At 44.7% G+C, this 23,634-nt stretch overlaps 3 protein-coding genes across 3 annotated transcripts; all 3 read left to right on the forward strand.

Moving 5' to 3' along the window:
- Positions 1-11,369: 11,369 nt before the first annotated feature.
- Positions 11,370-12,908, forward strand: VC83_08762 (uncharacterized protein). The gene has a single exon (XM_024472305.1). It carries the CDS (start codon positions 11,855-11,857, stop codon positions 12,563-12,565), a length of 711 nt encoding a protein of 236 aa, XP_024320372.1. The 5' UTR covers positions 11,370-11,854; the 3' UTR covers positions 12,566-12,908.
- Positions 12,909-13,431: 523 nt separating this feature from the next.
- Positions 13,432-13,737, forward strand: VC83_08763 (uncharacterized protein; the record flags this gene model as incomplete). Its single annotated transcript, XM_024472306.1, has 2 exons — positions 13,432-13,502; positions 13,599-13,737. The coding sequence occupies 2 exons, from the start codon at positions 13,432-13,434 to the stop codon at positions 13,735-13,737; spliced, it is 210 nt and encodes a 69-aa protein (XP_024320373.1).
- A 5,106-nt stretch (positions 13,738-18,843) lies between these two features.
- VC83_08764 (uncharacterized protein) lies at positions 18,844-19,283 on the forward strand (the record flags this gene model as incomplete). The annotated part of the gene is made up of 2 exons (XM_024472307.1): positions 18,844-18,937; positions 18,985-19,283. Coding segments are annotated over 2 exons (393 nt in total), but the record flags the coding sequence as incomplete, so codon positions are not given.
- Between the last annotated feature and the right edge of the window lie 4,351 nt (positions 19,284-23,634).

The following is a 23,634-nucleotide window of genomic DNA, read 5'->3' on the forward strand; positions in this document are numbered from 1 at the left end:
GGCTCTTATATGCTGTATTACCGTACCTTACCTACACAGCAATATAAAACAAGTGCTAGAGTGAACGGTAGAAGCCTGTAGAACCCTGTTTGCGAATCGTAGGTGCTGTATTACTGTAGGCTTCGCTGCGTTTCGGTACAATCGAAGCTCTCCTATAAAGTTATGGGGCCACTACTTAATTTAACACCACTATTGGCTACTACGATGACGGTCCAAAATCACGATTCTCATCGTGATTCGAGCGTTTTAGCAACTGTTGAACAGGCTGTTCAACACCCCCGTATGTAGTTAGTATAGAAATATAAGAATTTAGTGCCATAATCCCTGTACAAACCTTGCAAGCCCAAGCTCCACTACTTCCTATTTAGGACTTAGGACTGTAGAGGTTTAACAGTTACCTGTTGAAGACTTACAGCGAGCCATATTCCTGTTGTAGTTAGAGTATTTATTAGTAATCACCTTCACTAACTCTACAGCTTCAGTTCATGTAGCTGTAGAGTTAGTAATAAAGAGTCGTATGTATGATTGTATTATATTCAATACAAGTAATAACTATGGCATCTTGACCCTAGAAGCAAACTCGGCTAGCCGATGGTATGTCAGCTAGTGGTACTACTAGAGAGTCGGCCCAAACTAGGCTGCATTATAGTTGCCCTAACCTTAAGCTATAGAAAGGATAATGGTAGCTAGGTAGGTGAGTAATTCTAAAGATCCTTAGCTAGGACATGATGAAGATCACCACCTCTATCATTAACATCTATAGTATCAATGGATAGTAAGGTTCATACTAGACCTAGATACCAAGATAGTATAATAACATTAAGGTGTAATACGGTCTCATTATGGACCGTAAGAATAGCCTAGTCTGTAAAGAGATCTTCTATATGATTCTGCAGCTGAATACATTATCTAGGTAGATTGTAGCAATAAGGCCATCTAATTCCTTTAACTATGTAATATATGGTGGTATTAGCATTATGCCATTAAGTTGCAGGTTGTATATTCTCCTAATCCACATAACAAATTCCTCATTAAGCACCCCACCTTAGACAAGCATATTAACCTGTAAATGTAGCTGCTAAAGCCGTGACTATACAAATGAGCACTGTAAACAGGCTTAGACAATCTGCACACAAGAACCCTAAGGCATTATAGGTAGGATTGTAATGGTGGGTGCACCAGATGTGAGAATCTAGCCACCACGGAAGGGATGATTTTACTAAGACAACACACTGTCTTAGGAAACAGAGCCAAAGGGTTGTAGCTTAGACTATTCCACAACGCAGCAATCAAGTGTATGATGTAGTGGAGTGATTTAGACAAGTTGTACAAATGTTTGAGTCTGAGAACTCAGGGATAAGTCAGAGGTTAGCACCTCACTGACTTTTCAGAAACAAGGAGTAACAAGATCAATGCTTGGAAGCTTGGAAAAGACGTGGAAGTATGTGATAGTCAATTTACTGTATTGCCTGCTTGCCCTTTCTTAAGGAAAGGGCAATCCTATTTATGCTAAAGGAGTGTAGTTCTCTCATTTTCCAAGACTTTCCATGACTAACCAGGCTTGGTAACTGTAGTCGACGTAAGAGAATCCCATAGAACCATCTCCTAGGTTCCTAGCCTATAGGAAGTGAAAGGAGGTCCAAGGTCAGAGTACCCCTATAGACAGATTATGTCATAACTTAACCAATCTTGTGGGTAACTAAGGAGCGATGACGTGTAATGAATCATAGACAGTTGTAGAAGCTTTTGGAGCTATCGTTCATGTTCCTAGGCCTCTAGTTGATAGAGATATGTCATGTGTAGTATTAGCCCAGTAACTAAGGAGTGATGTCATGTAATGAATCATAGAGGGTTGTAGAGATATGCTATGTGGTCATATCGGCCCAGTAACTAAGGAGCAATGACATGTAATAAATCATAGAGGGTTGTAGCAATCATTGAGTAGTATTGCTCTTGTTGTTGGTGTGATAAGCCAAAATATGTATAGTGACTTGTAGGTTTGAGGAGGAGATTTCCAAGTTTGCTCTTGAGTTTGATAGCAAACTGAGTGCAACGAATGTCAGTATGACAGTCTGGTAGTCTCCATTCCATTGGTTTTGGATGATCGCGACGCGGCTGCGGAATTGGGGAGTCAACTTGTTCCACATGTACCGAAACCATTCCGACTCGGAGACTTGTCCTGTGATAGCTGCACTTTGGAAACGACCCTTAAACTCTGGGAAGGTTTCGATAGCATGCCCCTTCTCTCCCATTTGCAGGTCATCGAAGAGGTTCCTGGCCTGTTCCATCTCGTTGACTGTGAAGTAGTATGAACCTAGTAGATCGATCATCTCCTCAGTACTGCAGAACCCATGCGTAGCAGACAGGTATTGGGGCTCTAGGTAGGTCTTCGCCAGGCCTGTCGTAGTTCCCCATATCAATGCTCTTTTCAAGACGTCAGTAAGGTAGTGGTCCTCATTGACTATGAGTCAGTCCTGAATCGAAGCGCTCCATTGTAGGAAGGTATGTTCTATCCCATCGCTGAGAGGAAGGATTTTCTCAGAGATGGTTGATTTCTTATAGCGATTCGGAGGGTCCTCGGTGAGCATTCGTGATGACCCTGGAATCGATGGAGAACGAGTGTTCCGAAGAGGCGGCAATTGAACTGTCTCAGGGGTGTTTCATGTGCGAGGTGTTTGTTGCTCCGTAGCTTTGACTGTGGCTATGTGTAAGGACAGTTCGAACTGAGGCTGACCTTCAAGTCTGCAGAAGTATCCAAAGTATAATGTGAAGACTTCGATACTCGAAGCAGTAGGACAAGGTATAGTAGTTCAGGCTCCAAAGCATATGCTTTATACCACAGGGGTCAAGTGGTGAGACTAACAGGCTGGCCAAGTGGTTCGACTCGAAGTAAGGGAATGCAAAGTAAGTCGAAGCAGGAGGAATTGCAAGAAGGCCAAGTAGTATATAATTTGCTAGCTAAAAATCAATAAGAGACATGAGCAATAAGTGCTTATATAACAGTAAAAATCCCTAGTGCCAAATAAGCGAAGGCACTAATTAACCGAACCCTAGCTAAGCGAGCCCTAATGCAGCAAGCCAATAACAAGAGAGCCTAAGCCAGTAGTCAACGTTTGGGCTGATCTAGGTCAGCAAGTGAAGCGAAGTGAGCGAAGTGAGCGAAGCAGGTGAAGTGAATGACATAGTGAAATAAGTACTAGAGACTAAAGCGAATCGAAGGGTCGTGACACAAATATCGAAGGAGTGTCATGACACTATGGGGGCGTCCACCGGCGGTGTGGACGGGATTCTGGTCTGGGCTGCCGTAAGGGTAACTAGTAGATCCTTGACCTCCTGTATCTGTGCTTCAAGGTGGGCCATTCGACTCGGGATGTCTTCGATGGCACAGCGGTCATAGCTGCAGCGGTGGTTTGTCTGGTAGTCATTCTAGGCAGTTGACCATCGTTGTCTTGGGGTGTGTTTGATGTCAGCTTTCTCGACATATTGCCTCGGGTGTGTATCAGTACTGATAAGAAAGAGCTTGACTTCTGGTGGCTCGTAGCTATCAACACTCTTGTCCACAATTTCCTCTGTGCTAGGAGGGGGTTCTTAAGGATCTCGTATCCTATTTGGCGCCAACGCGTCAGTGACTTTACCAGCTTGTTCTGAAGAATCAAACCCTGATCCGCTGGCTGTCCGTGAGATCTCTGGAATCACGGCTATTTGAAGTTGTCAGGTCTCTCCTCCGAAACGTCACCGAGTTGCAGTCTATGGTGTAACGGTAGTTCTCCTGAGAGTTCCGGTGTGGGATATTATTTAAGTATGGCTGTCCCCGGCAGGAGTGATCTTTTTTGTATAATGTAAGGACACAGGGCACCCAGCTCACAGTAATAGCATATGAGAGTGCGAGTCAGAGGCTAAACGGATGCTATCCTATAGGTCTACTACGAAGGATACAAAAAAGATGAAGGGGGAACCCCGTTAAGTTTGTTTCCTTAAGTACCCGAAACGGGCCCGACTCAGTTATCCCAGCCCTAGCCCTGAACCTTCCACCACAACAGGTCCGCATCGACCCTGAACCCTACACCCTTACCGTCCCCCACTATAGTGTAACTCGCTATGTCCTCCTCTACTGGTTCGAAACCACACCGAGTCGGATTTCATGCTTGTGGTGACCGTAACAGCTCTGAGGCAGGTTCTTCGAGTATCTAGGTAAGGAGGCATCCTTACAGGCTGGCTACGTCATTGCGAGATATTTTTGCGATTGGCTAGGTCGTAGGCAAGGCACTCTCAAGCCATATTGCGCATGTTGCAGTCACAAGAGGCTTCAGATGTGCGCGGCGACGAGGAAAGGCGTGAGAGAGGCAGCTTGAGCGGAACGCAGCTCAGCTCGTTCTCGCACCTTGACCGATCTGACGACCAGACGTCGATACTCAGAGGGCTCGTTGCCATTGCGAAGAGCTCTGTGGCATGGAAGGTGCAGCCATCGAAGAGTGTAAATCGAGGTTGTGGCTCTGTAAATGTGTTCATGTGCAACTGCGGGTTCTCAGCTGCGGCGAGGCCGAGCCGGGGAGTCCGTTGGGCGGGGCCATGCAGTGCGGAGGGGGGTGGAAGGGGCCAAGTGTGGCACGATGAGCGCAGCAGGTGCGAGAATGTTGGGAGGGAGGAGCGACAGTGGAGAGGGACAGAGTCGGAGGGGGGAGGGAGTGGCCCTTTTATAGAAGTTGAAAGCGGCGGCAGGCCCGTGCACGCGGGTTGCCGATTAGGGGGGCGCTAAACCCGAAGCTCAAATACCACGATCTCTATTATAAAAATAAAAATTTAAGAGGGAGATTATTATTATATATAACGTGGTTGTACACCGAGTCGTGAATGTCACCGAGTCGTGAAACTTTTTTATACCCACCACTGTAAGGTATAATTAAACAACCACAACATGTATTAAAACTAAAACTATTCAGAATCTGATGAGGTAAGTACTTCTATGACCTCCTGACAAGTTCGTGCATTATGGCCAGCCCCCCCGCAAGTGCCACAATGTCGTACACCTGGTTGCCCCTCATTCCTACCAACCCCTCCAGAGCGCTTCTCGCGATTTATTTGCTCCGTAACTGCCCTTTGGGACAAATCATCATGTGCATCCCCTACAGAAAGTGCACACCCTTGACGGACACGAGACTTTTTAGCCCTCCGGCGTTTGCTAAGAGCTTCGTTTGCTGCTCGAAGGGTGCGGACTTCAGCTGACAATAAAGTCATTTCATGTGCCAAAATCTCTGTCCCTTTAGCTAATGCAGTAACAGTAGCAAAAATGGGGGTTGGCGAGCTTCCTTGGTGCCGTGCAATGCGATTTTTAACTAGAGTAGTCTGTGAGAGAGCATCTATTGGGTTGCGAGACGTTTGAGAAACCCAAGGATCAGCGTCTATAGAGGGGGGTCCTGTAGGTGTAGGAGTCTGCAACTTGACGTCTAGCTTTGAAATGATTACTTGCGGATCAAAGGGCACTAAACCAGCTCCGCGAAATCCAGCTTTGGCGTTTTGAGTTGTTATTGACTGGTTATAAGCTGCGTGGAAAGCTATAAAAAACTCAACCTTTGTAATATGGTTTATATGAGCCTTAATAAAGGTCTCAATTTGACGCCCATACATGCGTTTAAGAACACTAAAGCACCCAACATCAAGTGGCTGAGTTAGGTGAGACGAGTGAGGAGGTAGACAGAGAGTTATGATGTTGTTTGCTTGCAATATTCCTGAAACGCAGCTGATTCGTGACTTTCATGCCCGTCTAAAACCAACATCCGATATGGTCCTTTTGCATGACTGCAAGTATGTTTATCGAAATGATGAAGCCATTCTAGACCTGTCTCGTTGTTGGTCCATCCATTGCTTGTTGGTTTAATTACCCAATTGTGAGGAAGGCCGCCTTCAGTATACCAACTTGAAAGGTGACATTTCCCTTGAACTACTAAAAACGGAGGGATACTCCCGCCTTCAGCATTCACACAAACAATTGCTGTAGCCCATTCCCGATTGCCAGGCTGAACTGCCTTGCCTCTGCCACATCGATCGGTGCGCGTAACAACTAAAGCTGAGCTAATAACGCCCATCATGAAGCCCGTCTCGTCAAAGTTGTAGAAATCGCAGTCTTGGATGCCGTACTTTGCTCTCATGTTCTGCACAAGTTGAAACCACGCTCCAATAAGCTCAGGATCTTCGCACAAGGCTCTTTGAAAGTCATAAACGCGATTAAAACGCGTCTTTAACTTGGGGTGGCGTTGTATAAATCGATATGCCCACCGCGTCCCAACGTGCTTTCCCCCACGCGATTCAAGGATATAATTTGCCATATCCTCCACACTAGCAGGCCGAGGTGCAAATCCTCTTGCATCCATATCCAATATATTTCGAATAATCACTTCCTCTTCTAGCTCAGTCAATTTATGACTATTGGCTTTGGTTTCGCGTCGAGAAGGTCGGCCGGCCATTCTATAAGTAAGCGTAGAATAAGGCACTTTATATAGTATTGATGCAGACCTGCGATTAAGCGATTTACATGTTTGAAGAGCCTCAATAGCTAGAATGATTCGCGCTTCTTGGGTTTGGATTTCCATTGGTAGTTGTGGAGGAAACGCATGTTGAAGTTCGTAGGTAGCTAAGTAGGGAAAAGTTCACGACTCGGTGACATTCACGACTCGGTGTACAACCACGTTATACTTAAAAGCTTTTACATATCCTTATATGTCTTTATAAGCATCTATAAGCATCTATAAGCAATTACATTAGTAATTTATCTTATTTTATCTTATTGCAACTTAGTCCTAATTAGGTAATGTATAACGTGCATGTATAACGAAAGTGCCAAACAAGCGAAAGTGCCAAAATATCGCGACTACCCCATAAGAATTGCGATAAATCCACCACAACAATATAAATTAATTAAAACTACTCGGAGTCCTCTTTCTCAGACCTGTCTATTACAATCTGACAAGTGCGCGCATTGTGTCCAGTCTCACCACACTTGCCACAGCGACGTGCATGGGTTTCTTCCCTTGGCTTCCGACCACTACTTGCCCTTATTTCTTGCTCTACTTGCTGCACAATGTCCCTCTCGTCCTCTAGCTCCTGTGCTACCTGTTGACTAAGTGATCCTCCTTCCTGTAGTTGTGTTTTTTTAGCTCTCCGGCGCTTGCTTAGCACTTCATTTGCCTGTCACAGGTTTTGGTTCTCTGCTTTTAACAATGCTAATTGATGCATTATTTGCGATGCACCCTTTGTAAACTGGTCAACAGCTGCATAGATTGAGGTTGGAGAGCTATTTTGATGATGCGCAATTCAGTTTTTAATGAAAGTAGACTGTGATACAGCTTCAGTTGGGTTATTTGGTGTCTGAAAAACCCATGGTTGAGCGGTGTTTGGGCGAGAGGTTGGAGGTGTTGGCATCTTAAACCTAAGGTCAAGTGTAGATATTACACTCAGGGCTAAATGGAAGAAGCCCAGCACCTCGGAACCCTCCCTGAATATTGCTTTCTGTCATTGCAATGTTAAATGCAGCGTGGAAGGCAGGAAAGAAGTCATCCTTAGTAATGTGAATAATATGAGCCCGCATCATATCTTCAATTTGCCGACCGTAAGCTCTCTTTAATGGGCCAAAACAGCCAACATCAAGTGGTTGGAGTATATGGGAAGAGTGAGCAGGCATACAAAGCGTAATAATGTTGTGTTCTTTGCAGTACTCCTCAAACTTGTCTGAGTGGTGGCTCTCATGACCATCAAGGACTAACAAGCGATAACCACCAACACTCCGGGGCTTTGTGTGCTTCTCAAAATGCTGAATCCAATCCATACCTCTCTCGTTTGTAGTCCAGCCATTTGCAGTAACAGCAATTACCCAATCTGCTGGAAATCCGCTATTCTCATACCAAGATGCAAGGTGGTTTTTACCTGCCACAATGACAAATGGCGGCACTGCCCAACCTTGAGAACTAACGCCTTGGATTACTGTAACCCATTCCCGATTGCCAGGCTGCACCTTTTTTGCCTTTGCCCGCCCATCTGAGCTCGTTACTACCGTTGCGCTTGAGATGACGCCCATCATAAACCCAGTCTCATCAAAGTTGTAGATATCTGCATTGTTGATGCCATACTTTAGAATTGTGTTCCATACAAGCTCAAACCAGCCACAAATGACTTCTGGATCTTCGCATTTAGCCCTCTGGTAGTCGTATTTTCGCTGGAAGCGTGTCCGGAGCTCTACATGGCGCTTAACAAAGTTTGAAGCCCAACGTGACCCGACGCGTGGCGCGTCGCGTGTTGCAAGTAGTCGATTTGCCATATCTTCAACAATAGACAACTGAGGAGGGAACCCTTTAGCAGCTAAGTCAAGTATATACTGAACAAGAACTGATTCCTCTAGGTTACTTAATTTCTGTAAGTTGGCTTGGATATCGCGTCGTGAAGGTACGCCTTGTAAACGGTGACATAGCTTGCGGTGGTCTACGGAATAGATCCTAGCTGCAACTCGAAGGCGCAAATTTGGGTCGCTTTGCATAGCTTGGATAGCTAGCACTAATTTGCTTTCATCATTTTTATGGCGCATGTTTTGTTGTGGAGGAATTTAACATTTAGTTGGGGGGGTGGGTCTCCTCATCAAAATCATCTCTTTGATCATCTAATCGTCAGTGTTTGCACCAACCACCCTATAGGTGGTTAGTGAAAGCAAGTTGCACACAGAAAGCAAGTTGCACATAGTCGTATAACCAAGAAGGAAATTACTTTAGAAAACACATACATTTCTCTTTCTTATCTATTTACTTGTGACAAAATGGCTTCCTTACACCTAATACTCTCGATCCTATAGAGCAAGCCCTTGAGTTCCTTTAATGAGAACCTGTCTGAAGAGCCTGTCACTGCTGCACGAATATACTATGTTAATAAAAATACCCTCTACTTAAACCTCTCTTGCATGGGAGCAAAGGACGCTCTAAATACTCGACTACTTAAACATAGAGGACATAATAGGATACTCTTAGAGGCGCAAATCAAGGTAGTCTACAAGTATATAGAGGATTCATATCATGCAGGATATAGAGTGTCAAAACAGATGGTATTTACAGCAATCAGTCATTTACAGTCTATAGAAATACTGTCAAAGCTGCCACCTTCATGGCGCTGGTTTCAAGGGTTTATAAAGGCACATCTAGATCTATTTCGAGTTATTAAAACTAAGGCAATTGCTCGAGTGCATGTCACTTCTCACAACATATCTACAGTCACAAACTGGTTAGCAGAGTACTTAGCTTGGTGTAGTTAGCATAATATCCAGCTATATGATATTTACAACTTTGATGATACGGATTCCGAGTAGTAGTAGCACTAGGAGAAGAGGTGGTTGTTTTAGCATATATCACAGAAGTTTGTACAGTTTATTATTCAAGATGCTTTAAGCTTACTTATTTAAGATTATGTTCCTATGGCTGAAAACTGCAAATCTGTCATAGTTATTGAGTCTATCTATGCTATTGAAAAAGAGTATCCACTTGTGATTATTATACAAGGACACTAGCATATAGAGTCTTGGTATCATAAAAAATTAAATGGTGACAAATTAGTCTTGCTTTTAGATTTAGGATATACAAACAGCAAGCTTACGATGATATTTTTAGAGCACATTATAAAGCATACAGATGCTAGCCCTAATAAACTAATGAAAGTGCTTCTTATAGACAGCTATATAAGCCATACAACTCTAGAGTTTGTCTTATGGGCTATAGAGATGAATATTCATCCATATCTGTGATGCAACCTCTTAATGTTGGTGTTTTCCAACCATATAAACACTAGCATAAGAAAGCAGTTTAACATGTAATACAGAGCTTAGATATTAATTACAATATAGCCTCATTCTTCTGCGATTTATTAGAGATTCGCAAGAACACATTTAAAAAGGGAACCATTATAGGAGCCTTTCGCAACTCTAGAATGTGGCCAATCAACTCCTAAGAAGCTTTGAAGAAAATGAGGGTATATGCTCCTCTTGAGCATCAAGAAGACTGTTAAGAAATTCCAAGAACACTAACGAAATTTATACATTTAGAGCTTAAACTTCAACACTAGCAAGCTCGAATACCAGATCTACTGTCTACTCCATCAGCTCTAGAGTGGAATTCCTAGGCACGTGGTACTAAAAATATGCTTGCATACAGAGAGCTTGTAGTCCTACAGCATGATTTACTATCTATAAAGGTTGCAAATCAATACAAGGCTAAGATCCGAAGTCGCTCTGTTCTTTAGACAACTAGTGGTCGGTTAACAGCAAGAGACGCATAGAAAAAGAAAGAAGACAAGGCTAAAAAACATAAGGAATCACAGGAGCAGACTGCAAATTATAGGTCTTGGATTGTAGTGAGCAAAGTCAAGAAGGCAATCTATAAACGTGGAGTAGAAGCACGCAAAGCTAAGCAGGCAAGAAAGAGTTAAGTTAGCATTCTGTTAAAGGCAAATAAGGAGGTTCCTCGTGATTTACTTGAGCCAATGCAAAACCTAGAGAAATTAGCTCAAGAATCAGAGCTCTAAGAAGAAGCTACCTCCTATCTAATTTCAACAATGGGCTATTTAGAGTCGCAAGTAGATGAAGATGAGGATACTGGTTTTATTAGATTCAGTGGGTTAGATGTGGAGGAGAGCGATAGCTTTTTTGTAGACCATGAGCTTGATCTTGAGGACAATTTAGATCCTGGTTTATTTTGACGTTAGGAATAGCTCATCATTTACAGTCAAAAAGTCATGGTACATTTATTACGATGGTGGTTGTATTGGAATCTATATACCAATACTATCTGGCGGTGTGCAACTTGCTTTCCGTGTGCAACTTGCTTTCCGTGTGCAACTTGCTTTCCGTGTGCAACTTGCTTTCCGTGTGCAACTTGCTTTCCGTGTGCAACTTGCTTTCCGTGTGCAACTTGCTTTCCGTGTGCAACTTGCTTTCCGTGTGCAACTTGCTTTCCGTGTGCAACTTGCTTTCGCCAACCACCTGCAGGGTGGTCGGTGGTGCGAACACTGACGACGATTAACAACCCATCATCATGTCCCCTATAGGCGCTAGAACCACCATGCTGTCCCGTATCTGTTAGTGCATTAATCCTATAATTTAGCATCTCGTTTCGCCCTATCACCCCCACTCAGGTCTATATCCGAGACCGAGAACTAACTTACGCGCCCGGGCTCCTAGCCTCGAGTTCCTTCCTCCCCTTGCGCCATAGTCCGCGCTTCAGTTCGGCAACCTCAGCCTCTAGCTAGGATGCAGCGCTCGAGGCGCTGCGGGACTTCCGTCTCGATGTCATCGACGCCGTCGTCGTCGCCGCGGTTTGCTACCTTAGCGGCTGCGAGCTTTGTGCGTAGGTCCGCGGCGTCGCTGCCTTGTCGCGCTCGCGCTTAAGTGTCTAGCTGCGAGCGTCGTGCTCCTTGTGGAGAGTCGTGAGGGTGGTGATTTTCTTTTCTAGTGCCTCAACTTTCTTCTCTAGGTCAACTACGCGAGTCTTTGCGTCCTCGGCTTCGCGCTGGAGGGTGCGGAGTTTAGCGGACACCTCCCGCACGCGCCCGCCCAAGCTCCCACACCCCTGCCAGCCACTGGCCGCGGGACTCGAGCAACCAGCCACCCTAGCAAGAACGACCCCAACTGAACTGAACTGGTGCTCAACCCCGCCTTCCCTCCCAATTGCACCACCCACCACCACCAAACAACACCCCAAAATAACACCACCCACGCACGCAACCGCGATCAAAAAGGACACCTTCCTCGCGCCCCAACGTCATCATGCAATAGCATAACAGCAGCGACTCCCATCTCCCAGTTCGCACACACTGCACCATACAGCCCGCCATGACATCACCCCCTCACCCCAGGCCCCCATCGCTCTCCCTCCATCTGGCCGACACAGCGCTGAAACCGCTTCTTTCAACGGCGGCGCCGCCTTCTTCTCAGGCCAAGAACCTCCGCGCCCTTACCACTGCTGCATTGAGTGCACATACATCAGCTTCGAGGCTGGAGCTGGGGTACCCGGTGCATATCCTCGTTGAGACAAAGGATGGCGGGCCAGTGGCGATGCATGCGTTCCTCGACCCGGAGGCGAAGCGGGGGGAGACGCTGAAAAATACGGCGTTGCTGGATGTACATTCTGTGGGGGGGGAAGAGCCGCGACTGCGGAGCTCGAGGGGAAGTCCTGAGGCGGCTGGGGAGGAGAGAGGGGAGGGTGGGGAGCTTGGAGAGGGGCAGGCTCACGAACAAGGGCATGCGGAATTGACAAACGGAGTTGCGGCGATGCAAATTGGTGCACCAGCTGCAGGAGGCTGCGAAGAGGCGGAGGAAATCGGGCCACCTCTGGCACCGATGCTGGTTGCGACTGTGGTCGCGGAGTCACATAGTCAGATGAGCGAAGCGCGGAGGGCGGCGAGGCGACTAGAAGGTATGGGAAGAGGATTCCAAGAGCAGTGGGTTCGAGAACGGGAGGAGGTGGAGGAGAGCGAGGCTACGCTAGGCGACCACCAAGTCGAAAGGACAGGTACCGGGAGGGGGAGGGCTCAGTGTAGCTGAGACGATAAAAGAAGCAACGACGGATCTAATACAAAAAGGAGCGGGTTGCATAAGGGGAAAAAAGGCTGGAAAATAGGCGGGGAAATACAGCACCGACTTCAGCCACGGCGCATCACGACCAACATATTGTAAAGCGGTGCCTAACTTTTCTTTACTCCCGGCATAAAGGCATTCCTTGCGAGGTCGAGGATGTGAGGCGTTCCAAAAACTCATCTCTAGGCTGGGTACATATTTGGGCCTGAAGCACATTGTGCTGCTCTTGGGTACGAGCCGATTATCTGTACATAGCAAAAAGCGTGAACATTGGCTGTCCATAATGAAGACTCCATGAATATTGTTGACGGTGACTCTCAAATTAAAAAATAAGAGAATTATATCTATAAATATTTAGAAGGGGGAGAGTATCATAGGCTCGTCAAAATCTTCGGTGTTTAATCGTCGGAACCGACCTTACCGGCGCGCCACGTATTCGTGGAGGGGTCCGAGGACGGTCTGGGGATCACCAGCCATTTTGGCCGGTCATCCCACGGTCAGTTGGCCCGTGCACCGGTCCGAAGACCGTCCAAAATCCGGGATCAGGCTTCAACCCATACGGTTGAAGCTGTAGAACAGTAGATATAAAATAAACAGTAGTATGACAGTGAAATAAGCCCACTGTTTTTAATCCTAGGACCGTTGTTGTGATATTGCCGTCGCCGGCCAAACTATCGTCACGAATCCATGACGGCGACGGCTAATACTGACCGAAAGCACTCGCTCCTTGGTCCTGACACTGTCGGTGTGGAGTGAGGACGGTATTATCACCATCCCCAGGGCGAGACCAAGGGCAGGCGTTTCTGGTTTCCTCGAATGGAACCATTGCGGCCATGGATGAGGCTATGAGCGGTCCTGGGACCAAGAGTTGGAGCGGCGGCAAGGAAGCCGCAAGAGTTGAAAGGTACGCCGGCCAAGCAAGAAAGGCAAAGAGGAACTGAAGAATGGCAGATGAAACGGCGAAGGAAATGACAGAGGCAAATGGTGGTGGAAATGACAGAGAAAACGCCGAAGGAATCGATGATAGAAGCGGTGATGTAAGCGGTGATCGAAACGGCAAAGGACATGGCGAAGGAAACGGCGAAGGAAACGGCGAAGAAGACCGGGAGAGGAAAGCGAGCGAGGAAATTGAGAAATGAGGCCAAGATTCCAAGGGCAGATAGCCTAATAGACACACAGCTATCTGTCATTTGGATCTGTAGAGCTCTTGGGGCCCGGGAAGCCTTCCTTCAGCGGCAGGATAGATCAGCGACGGCATGGGCTGGAGCACTAAGAGTATGATCATTTTGATCACGGCAGCCACGCAAGCTGCGGAGGAACACAAAAGAGAGGCGGCAGGCACAGGAAAGCAGGTGTCAAATAAGGCATGGGAATCAAGCTTCATTGCGTATTATTTCTATCATATAGCCAGTATTCATGCCAGATCTAGCTTCAAACAGCGCCATCATGATCTGTAGCCATGCCCAGCACGACAGCAAACATGCCTCAACCCAAGATACCCAGCCAGAACACCCAGCCCAGAACAGCAAAGTCCAAAAACGTTCCATCGAGGAGGTCAGTAACATGATTTTAACTTCCCAGCCCAAGCCACAAACAGTGTCATACTGACATTCGTTGCACTCAGTTTGCTATCAAACTCAAGACCAAACTTAGAAATCTCCTCCTCAAACCTACAAGTCACCATACACATCTTCGCGTATCACACCAACAACAAGAGCAATACTACTCAACGATTGCTGCAAACTCTTCTACTACATCTGTTTAGCTACATACATCACGGCATATCATTTGGACACTCATTGAACAAGTTATTAAAGAAAGTCTCCTCCTTAAGGGGGTGGGCCAATACTACCACATGGCATATCTCTACCAACAGAGGCCTAGGAACATGAATAATAGCTCCAAAAGCTTCTACAACCCTCTATGATTCATTACATGTCATCGCTCCTTAGTTAAGTTATGAAATATTTGTCTATAGGGGTACTATGATGGTTAAGTTATGAAATATTTGTCTATAGGGGTACTCTGACCTTGGACCTCCTTTCACTTACTATAGGCTAGGAACCTAGGAGATGGTTCTATGAGATTCTCTTACGTTGACCAGAGATACCAAGCCTCGTTAGTCATGGAAAGTCTCACTTACTATAGGCTAGGAACCTAGGAGATGGTTCTATGAGATTCTCTTACGTTGACCAGAGATACCAAGCCTCGTTAGTCATGGAAAGTCATGGAAAATGAGAGAACTACACTCCTTTGGCATAAATAGGATTGCCCTTTCCTGAAGAAAGGGCAAGCAGACAATACAGTTAGAAAGTACACCAGCTGTTTGTGTGAAAGCTGCATTATATTTATGAATATATTTAACAGCCTGTATAGTACTACATACTTTAATGTTCATATGACAACAATATTTCTAAAGTAGATAACGTACATGTATAGCGAAAGTGCCAAACAAGCGAAAGCGCCAAAATTATCTACCCTCATGACAAACATTGCGATAAATCTACCACAACATTAGAAATCAATTGAAACTACTCGGAGTCCTCTTCCTCAGAGGTGTCTATTACAATCTGACACGTGCGCGCATTGTGCCCAGTCTCACCACACTTGCCACAGTGACGGGCACGGGTTTCTTCCCTTGGCTTCCGACCACGGCTTGCCCTTATTTCCTGCTCTACCTGCTGCACAACATCCCTCTCATCCTGTAGCTCTTGCGCCCCTTGTTGATTAAGTGATCCTCCTTGCTGTAGTCGTGTTTTCCTAGCTCTCCGGCGCTTGCTTAGTACTTCATTTGCCTGTCGTAGGTTTTGGTTCTCTCCCTTTAGCAGTGCTAATTGATGCATTATTTGCGATGCACCCTTTGTAAACTGGTCAACAGCTGCATAGATTGAGGTTGGAGAGCTATTTTGATGGCGTGAAATCCGAGTTTTAATAAATGTAGACTGTGACATAGCTTCAATTGGGTTGTTTGGTGTCTGAGAAACCCAAGGTTGAGCAGTACCTGGGCGGGAGCTTGGAGGCGTTGGTGTCCTTAACTTAAGATCAAGTGTAGATATCACTCTCTCAGGGTCAAATGGAAGAAGCCCTGCCCCTCGGAACCCGCCTCGAATGTTACTTTCCGTCATTGTAGTGTTAAATGCAGCGTGGAAGGCAGGAAAGAAGTCATCCTTTGTAATATGAGAAATATGAGCCTGCATCATATCTTCAATTTGCCGACCATAGGCCTGCTTTAACGGGCCGAAACAGCCAACATCAAGTGGCTGGAGTAGATGAGAAGAGTGAGCAGGCATACAAAGCGTAATAATGTTGTGTTCCTTGCAGTACTCCTCAAACTCATCTGAGTGGTGGCTCTCATGACCATCAAGGACTAACAAGCGATAACCACCAACACTCCGGGCCTTTGTATGCTTCTCAAAGTGCTGAATCCAATCCATGCCTCTCTCGTTTGTAGTCCAGCCATTTTCAGTAACAGAAATCACCCAATCGCTTGAAAATCCACTATTCTCATACCAAGATGTAAGGTGGTTTTTGCCTGCAACAATGATAAATGGTGGTACTGCCCAACCTTGAGAACTAACGCCTTGGATTACTGTAACCCATTCCCGATTACCAGGCTGTACCTTCTTTGCTTTTGCCCGCCCGTCTGAGCTTGTTACAACCATAGCAGTTGAGATAACGCCCATCATAAACCCAGTCTCATCAAAGTTGTAGATATCTGCTTCATCGATACCATATTTCGCAATTGTGTTACGCACAAGCTCAAACCAGCCATTAATAACTTCTGGATCTTCGCACTTAGCCCTCTGGTAGTCGTATTTGCGCTGAAAGCGTGTCTGGAGCTCTACACGCCGCTTAACAAAGTTTGAAGCCCAACGCGACCCAACGCGTGACGCGTCGCGTGTTGCAAGTAGTCGACTTGCCATATCTTCAACAACAGACAGCCGAGGAGGAAACCCTTTGGCAGCTAGGTCGAGTATATACTGAACAAGGACGGACTCCTCTAGGTTAGTTAATTTCCGTGAGTTGGCTTGGATATCGCGTCGTGAAGGTACACCTTCTAGACGACGACCTAGCTTGCGGTGGTCCACAGAATAGATCCTAGCAGCAACTCGAAGGCGTAACTTTGGGTCGCTTTGCATAGCCTGGATAGCTAGCACTAATTGGCTTTCATCGTTTTTATGGGGCATGTTTTGTTGTTGAGGAATTTAACATTTAGTTGGGGGGTTTGGTCACCGCATCATTTTGGCGCTTTCGCTTGTTTGGCGCTTTCGCTATACATGTACGTTATAGGTTGTATAGAACTAACTACTAGTTATTATAGACAATGTTTTTAGTCCATAAGCCTAGCTATAGGACTGTAAACGTCCAGCCATCATTACAACACCTATATTAAGGGTATCCCTTCTTAGTAACAATAGTAGCAGGTGTAAATGGCTTTAGGAACTGTTTCATACATCATAGCAGTGATGTAGGTGATTTACAGGCCATACACAGTGCCTATAAATGATCATCTCTACATGGCCTATAGGTCATTATGGAAATTATCACATCTATAAGCTCACCTATAACATCCTAAGCTGGATCTAGGAGCTCTGCGTAGACCACCTCATTAATTAGGGACGGAATGTTAAATTAGAACCCCTAAATGAAGAGTGATAGGTGCATATATAGTAGGCCCCATTTATAATACTTAATAGTATATACGTGGCTGACATACTGCCTAAGCACACCATCCTTAAGGTCTGTAAGTAGGCTATAGACCTTTAGGTGGAATACTTAGGCAATAAGACCTGGCTGATCCATAGCTTGCGAACCTAGAAACAGTGCATTTGTAACATCTAGCCATTTCAGATGAGCCATAAAGGTGACAAAAAATATAGGCTTTCTAAAGTGGTGTATAATAGCCATCAAATCCTAATAAAGGCGCTACATTACACAATCACTACCTATAAAGCTTGAAGATAATACAACACCATGGCCGAGACTATCCATACCAATGTCGTCGCAAGAGATAGTGTCAGCTAAGCCACTATATACATCTAAACAGGTGGATTTTTAGTTGTTATAGAGCCAACTTAGGGCTGTAGATTGCAAATCACCAAAATATCAACTGCAAACTGCTAAAAGAGGTGCCTAGCATAGTGTAGAGTATTAAAACACTCGTTATAGGTGAACATGTAGAAGCAGTAGAATGGTCTTTGCTCTAGCTGCTGTTGCTACTATAGACCATTATTCTCCTATAAGGTAAGACCCTAATGCCGCCTATATTCACTAAAGACAAATAAGAGCATGTAGTAGAGTGGCATATAAGAGGCATGTGTAACATGAACCTTTAATAGCTGCTGCTGCCCGTTTGAAGTGTTATAGAAGGCTCATACTAAGTCTTGTAGACTAGAATATCCTACTTCGTCTAGAATAACAGCTGCAATCTCATCACTTGTTAGTAGGTTCTTGTGGCACTTATTAGCACCACTCTTAACTATAAGACACATCTATAGGTTGAGTATGACCCGTTGTGGACTATTACCATCTAGGACAGCAGATATCATGGATATTATGTTATCCATGTTATCCACGGCGATCCATGGAATGTCATGTGATGGATAACATTGGATATCTTGGATATTATGTTATCCATGTTATCCATGGATATCCCTTTGGCATGATGCCCTATATAAGTAGATAGTATTTCCTTAGATAGGAGCTTCGTGCTCAACTCAATATAGTATTCTTTACAATACTGTAATGTGTTACTTGGAAAGCCTTTGTGTTTAATCCCCTGCCTCCTCTGTCAAGTCAACCTTACGCAAGAAACCTCTGTATCTTCTATCGTTTAGAAGTCAGCGTTACAGTCTTATATATGTAGATAAATGGATTATGGTCTATAAGCAGCTCTAGCAACTAGCTAAGAACTCTAGAATCTGCATCTTCGATTATAACAGAAGCTTCATGGAAACGGGGTATGGTTGGTTGATTTCCCAAATCTGCCTCGGGCCTCTCAAATGGCCGCATCCTGTATCTTCTATTACGACAGCGGCCAACAGCAACCTAAGAGGCGCGAAAACGGTTGACTGGTTCCGTAAATACTGTTGTGCCATCCATAGACTCAGCATGCCCCCCCCCCTAAGTTCCCCAAACAAGGTTTACCGCGATTATACAACAATCTATACTGCCCTTCCAAATCCTGAACAGGTAGCTGAGACTCTACACTCCTGGCAAAATTAGTTGGACTATCATGGCAATACATGCCATCTATCTTGGTATCAGATACTAAAGGCGACGACCGGGCTTGTCCCGAGGAAGCTGCAAAACGCAAGAGGTCATACTCTATTTTTCGAGGTAAGAATATCAACATTTGCATACCGGGCCGTGCTAACAGTGGATAGAAAACCGGGATGACAATTTGCGGCGAAAGAAGTCACGCCTTTCCTCACACATCAGTGGTCCTTTCTCCCGATTACCTACCGAAATAAGTTTGCAAATTATATCCGAAATTATAGACTCAAGAACCCTTTTGAGGGTTTGCCAAGTGAATAAGGCTTTCAAGGGCTTCCTCAACATGGATTCTTTCCGTTCTGCCTACACCGAGGAAGTTAGAATGGGAGAGTATACATCCGATAATGCGATCGACACCATTTCCAAACACATCAAAAAACATCAAGAGGCGGCCCTAATGATTTTTGAAGTCACTTGGAAAGGCATTTTTCTTGTGTAATGTTCACTTGACAGAGCAGGCAGGGGTTTAGACACAAAGGCTTTCCAAGTAACAGGTTACAGTATTGTAAAGAATACTATATTGAGTTGAGCACGATGTCATACTGACATTCGTTGCACTCAGTTTGCTATCAAACTCAAGACCAAACTTAGAAATCTCCTCCTCAAACCTACAAGTCACCATACACATCTTCGCGTATCACACCAACAACAAGAGCAATACTACTCAACGATTGCTGCAAACTCTTCTACTACATCTGTTTATGCTACATACATCACGGCATATCATTTGAACACTCATTGAACAAGTTATTAAGAAAATCTCCTCCTTAAGGGGGTGGGCCAATACTACCACATGGCATATCTCTACCAACTAGAGGCCTAGGAACATGAACGATAGCTCTAGAAGCTTTTACAACCCTCTATGATTCATTACACGTCATCGCTCCTTAGTTACCCACAAGATTGGTTACGTTATGACATAATTTATCTATAGGTACTCTGACCTTGGACCTCCTTTTCACTTCCTATAGGCTACGAACCTAAGAGATGGTTCTATGGGATTCTCTTACGTTCACTACATGATTAGCAAGCTAGTTGTGGGTCGCACTTGATTTCTAATACATTTACCAAGCCTGGTTAGTCATGGAAAGTCATGGAAAATGAGAGAACTACACTCCTTTGGCATAAATAGGATTGCCCTTTCCTTAAGAAAGGGCAAGCAGGGAATACAGTAAATCGACTAGCACATACTTCTACGTCTTTTCTAAGCTTCCAAGCATTGATCTTGTTATTCTCTGTTTTTGAAAAGTCAGTGAGGTGCTAACCTCTGACTTACCCCTGAGTTCTCAGACTCAACATTTGTTGCAACTTGTCTAAACCACTTCACCACATCATACACCTGATTGCTGCGTTGTGGAATAGTCTAAGCTACAACCCTTTGGCTCTGTTTTCTAAGACAGTGTGTTGTCTTAGTAAATTCATCCCTTCCTTGGGTGGCTAGATTCTCATATCTGGTGCACCCACCATTACACCTTGCCTGCTTCAAGCTTCAACTATTTCTATAGCAGCACTTCGATACTACAATGGAGGACGACCAAGCTCCTACAACTACTGCTGAACAGCAGATGCAACAACTGTTTGCCTTTATACAAACTATAGCAAACAAACTTGAGAATTTGGAAAACACCTTTCAAGCCAACACTTCAGCAACACAATCTTCAACTCAGACACATCATACAGAACTTTCCACAGCTCCTCTGGCTATTTCGAGTACCCCAGGTGCACTTCCTAAAGTGCAAACACCAGATTTATACCATGGAGACAGGAGGAAGTTGAAGGGATTTCTTATGCAACTGGACATCTACTTCACCCTCAGGCCTCATCAGTTCACCTCAGACATTCAGAAGATCTATTTTGCTGCCAGCTACCTCCGTGGATCTGCATTCAACTTCTTTGAGCCATATCTTAGAAGACTTAGTGGCAACAACCAAAATACCACTACACCTTTGATTACCTCTTATGACCAGTTTCAAGAGGAACTTACCAGGACCTTTGGAGACATCAACGAAACTGCTACAGCAGAAAGAGAGCTACAGAAGCTATGTCAAAAGACCTCTGCTGCTCAGTATACAACAGAATTTAGGAGAATCACTTCTCACTTGACTTGGAATGAAGAAGCCTTAGTCTTCACTTACTACCAAGGGCTCAAGAGCTCTATTAAGGATGAACTCAGCAAAGAAGAACGCCCTACAACACTTCAAACGCTTATAGAGAAAGCTGTCAGACTTGATGATAGGCTTTTTGAAAGAAGAAAGGAGAAGAACCAAGACTGGCATCCAACAAGAAATTTCAACAATTACACCTCTACACCAACTGCTAAGGACTCAGCACCTGAACCTATGGACTTAGACGCCTCTATAAAGAGATCTACAGCAAATCCAGCACCTCAGCCTACAAGAAGCCCTCAAAAACTGAAAAGGGGTAAACTTACTCCTCAAGAAAGAAAACACAGAATGGACAACAACCTTTGTTTATACTGTGGCAAAGGGGGGCACAGAATTCAGGAGTGCTATTCAGCACGAGGGAGTGCTGATTCAAAACATATAGCAGCCTCAGACACAGTCACAACTGCTATTCCTGAAAAACTTAAAAAATCCCTAGCAGGCACAACTTCAACTGAGACTATAACTTCTCCCCTAGACAACAAAGATGTGTCGATGGTGCTTTCTCAGAGTCTCACACACCTGTTAATCCCTATTCAACTCCATTTCAAACAACAGGTGTTGTATACAAGGGCTATGATAGACTCAGGGGCAACAGGCAACTTTATATCTCAAGACCTAATCTTGATACACCAGTTACCTACAATTCCCAAACGCACTCCAGAGTTGCTCCGAGTCATTGATGGAACTCCTATCAGTTCAGGTTCCATTACCTGCAACACCCCAGTACTCAAACTTGAGATTCCCCTAGGAAAATCAACATTTTCAGACACCATCTCTTCAGATGTTATACCAATGAAGTACCCAGTCATCCTAGGTCTTCCATGGCTTCAAAGGCATGATCCAACCATCAATTGGAAGCATTTATCGCTTGGGTTTAGCTCAAATCCTGAGCTCAATACTGAAAAAACCCTTCAAGCCTCAGTTACCCCTATTCAGGTCCAAGACTCAGACTTGTCCCAGATCAAGGATTTTGACCAAACTATGGACGATATATCATCTCTGATATGGGTTAAACCTTTCCAACCTGTCCTGGAGATAGCAGCTACTTCAGATTTGGAGAAATCATCTCAGGAGGTCATTTTGCCTTTAGCATACCAAGACTACCAACATCTTTTTGACAAGGCAAAGGCATCAATTCTGCCAAAGCACCAGCCTTATGACCATGTGATACCACTCGCAGAAGGCTCAATGCCTCCCTACGGCCCTATCTACTCTCTATCTGAATTAGAGCTGAAAACTCTCAGAGAATACCTAGATGAGAACCTTAGTTCTGGCTTTATCAGACCTTCTTCCTCACCAGCAGGAGCTCCTATTCTCTTTGTCAAGAAGAAAGATGGCTCCTTGCGTCTCTGTGTTGATTATAGGGGCCTTAATGCAGTCACTGTTAAAAACAGATATGCTTTACCCCTTATCCCTGAGCTCATGGATAGGCTCTCTTCAGCAAAGATCTTTACCAAGTTAGATCTCAGGGGAGCTTATAACCTGATACGCATCAAGGAAGATGATGAGTGGAAGACAGCATTCAGAACACGCTATGGTCATTTTGAATACCAGGTAATGCCTTTTGGGCTTGCCAATGCACCTGCTTCTTTCCAAGCTCTCATGAATGATATTCTAAGACCTTACTTGGATATCTTTGTTGTTGTCTACTTAGATGACATTTTATATACTCTTTAGACACTCAAGAGCATGTTCTACATGTTAGACAAGTCTTAGAGAAGCTATCTCAAGCACAACTGTTTTGCAAACTTGGGAAATGTCTTTTCCATATGTCTCAAGTTGATTTCTTGGGACATAGAATTTCAACAGAAGGCATTCAGATGGATCCTGAAAAGACAAAAGCAGTACAAACGTGGCCTATTCCTTCCAGCATTAAAGAGGTTCAGTCTTTCCTTGGGTTTGCCAACTATTACAGGAGGTTTATACCAAGATATACATCCTTGGCTTTACCCCTTACTCAATTACTTCACAAGGACACTTTGTATCACTGGGATAAGACACAGCAAGATGCTTTCGATGCTCTTAAAGGAGAATTCAAAGAAGGGAAAATGTTACTACACTTTAACCCCTTGAAACCTGCCACTCTTGAGACAGATGCCTCAGATTTTGCCATTTCTGGAATCTTATACCAAGCTCCAAAAGACAAACAAGAAGAGCTACAGCCTGTGGCATTTTACTCAAGAAAGCTATCAGCAGCCGAACAAAACTATCCCATTACAGACAAGGAACTGCTTGCCATAGTATGTTCTCTAAAGCATTGGAGATGCTACCTTGAAGGGGCAAACTATCCTATCACTATTTACAGTGACCATTCAAATCTCTTGACCTTTACAACCACTAAACAGCTCAATCGACGACAAGCAAGGTGGTCTGAACAACTAGGAGGTTTTGACTTTGTTATAAAACATGTCTCAGGGGCCAAGAATCAAAGAGCAGATCTCCTCTCAAGAAGACATGACTACCAAGATTCTGCTAAAACTAGCAATACAAAGGCTCTGCTAGACTCAGCAAAGCTTATAGCAGCATCTTTAAGCAACCCTAGTACTACAGAGGACTTAGGGGTAAACTTATCCCCTCAAGACCAAGTTGCCCCCA

The sequence above is a fragment of the Pseudogymnoascus destructans genome (assembly GCF_001641265.1).
Source record: "Pseudogymnoascus destructans isolate 20631-21 unplaced genomic scaffold scaffold_27, whole genome shotgun sequence".
NCBI lineage: Eukaryota > Fungi > Ascomycota > Leotiomycetes > Thelebolales > Thelebolaceae > Pseudogymnoascus > Pseudogymnoascus destructans.

Coding starts and splice junctions, on each gene's coding strand:
- VC83_08762 (XM_024472305.1), top strand. CDS start 11,855: ATGACATCACCCCCTCACCCCAGGCCCCCATCGCTCTCCCTCCATCTG.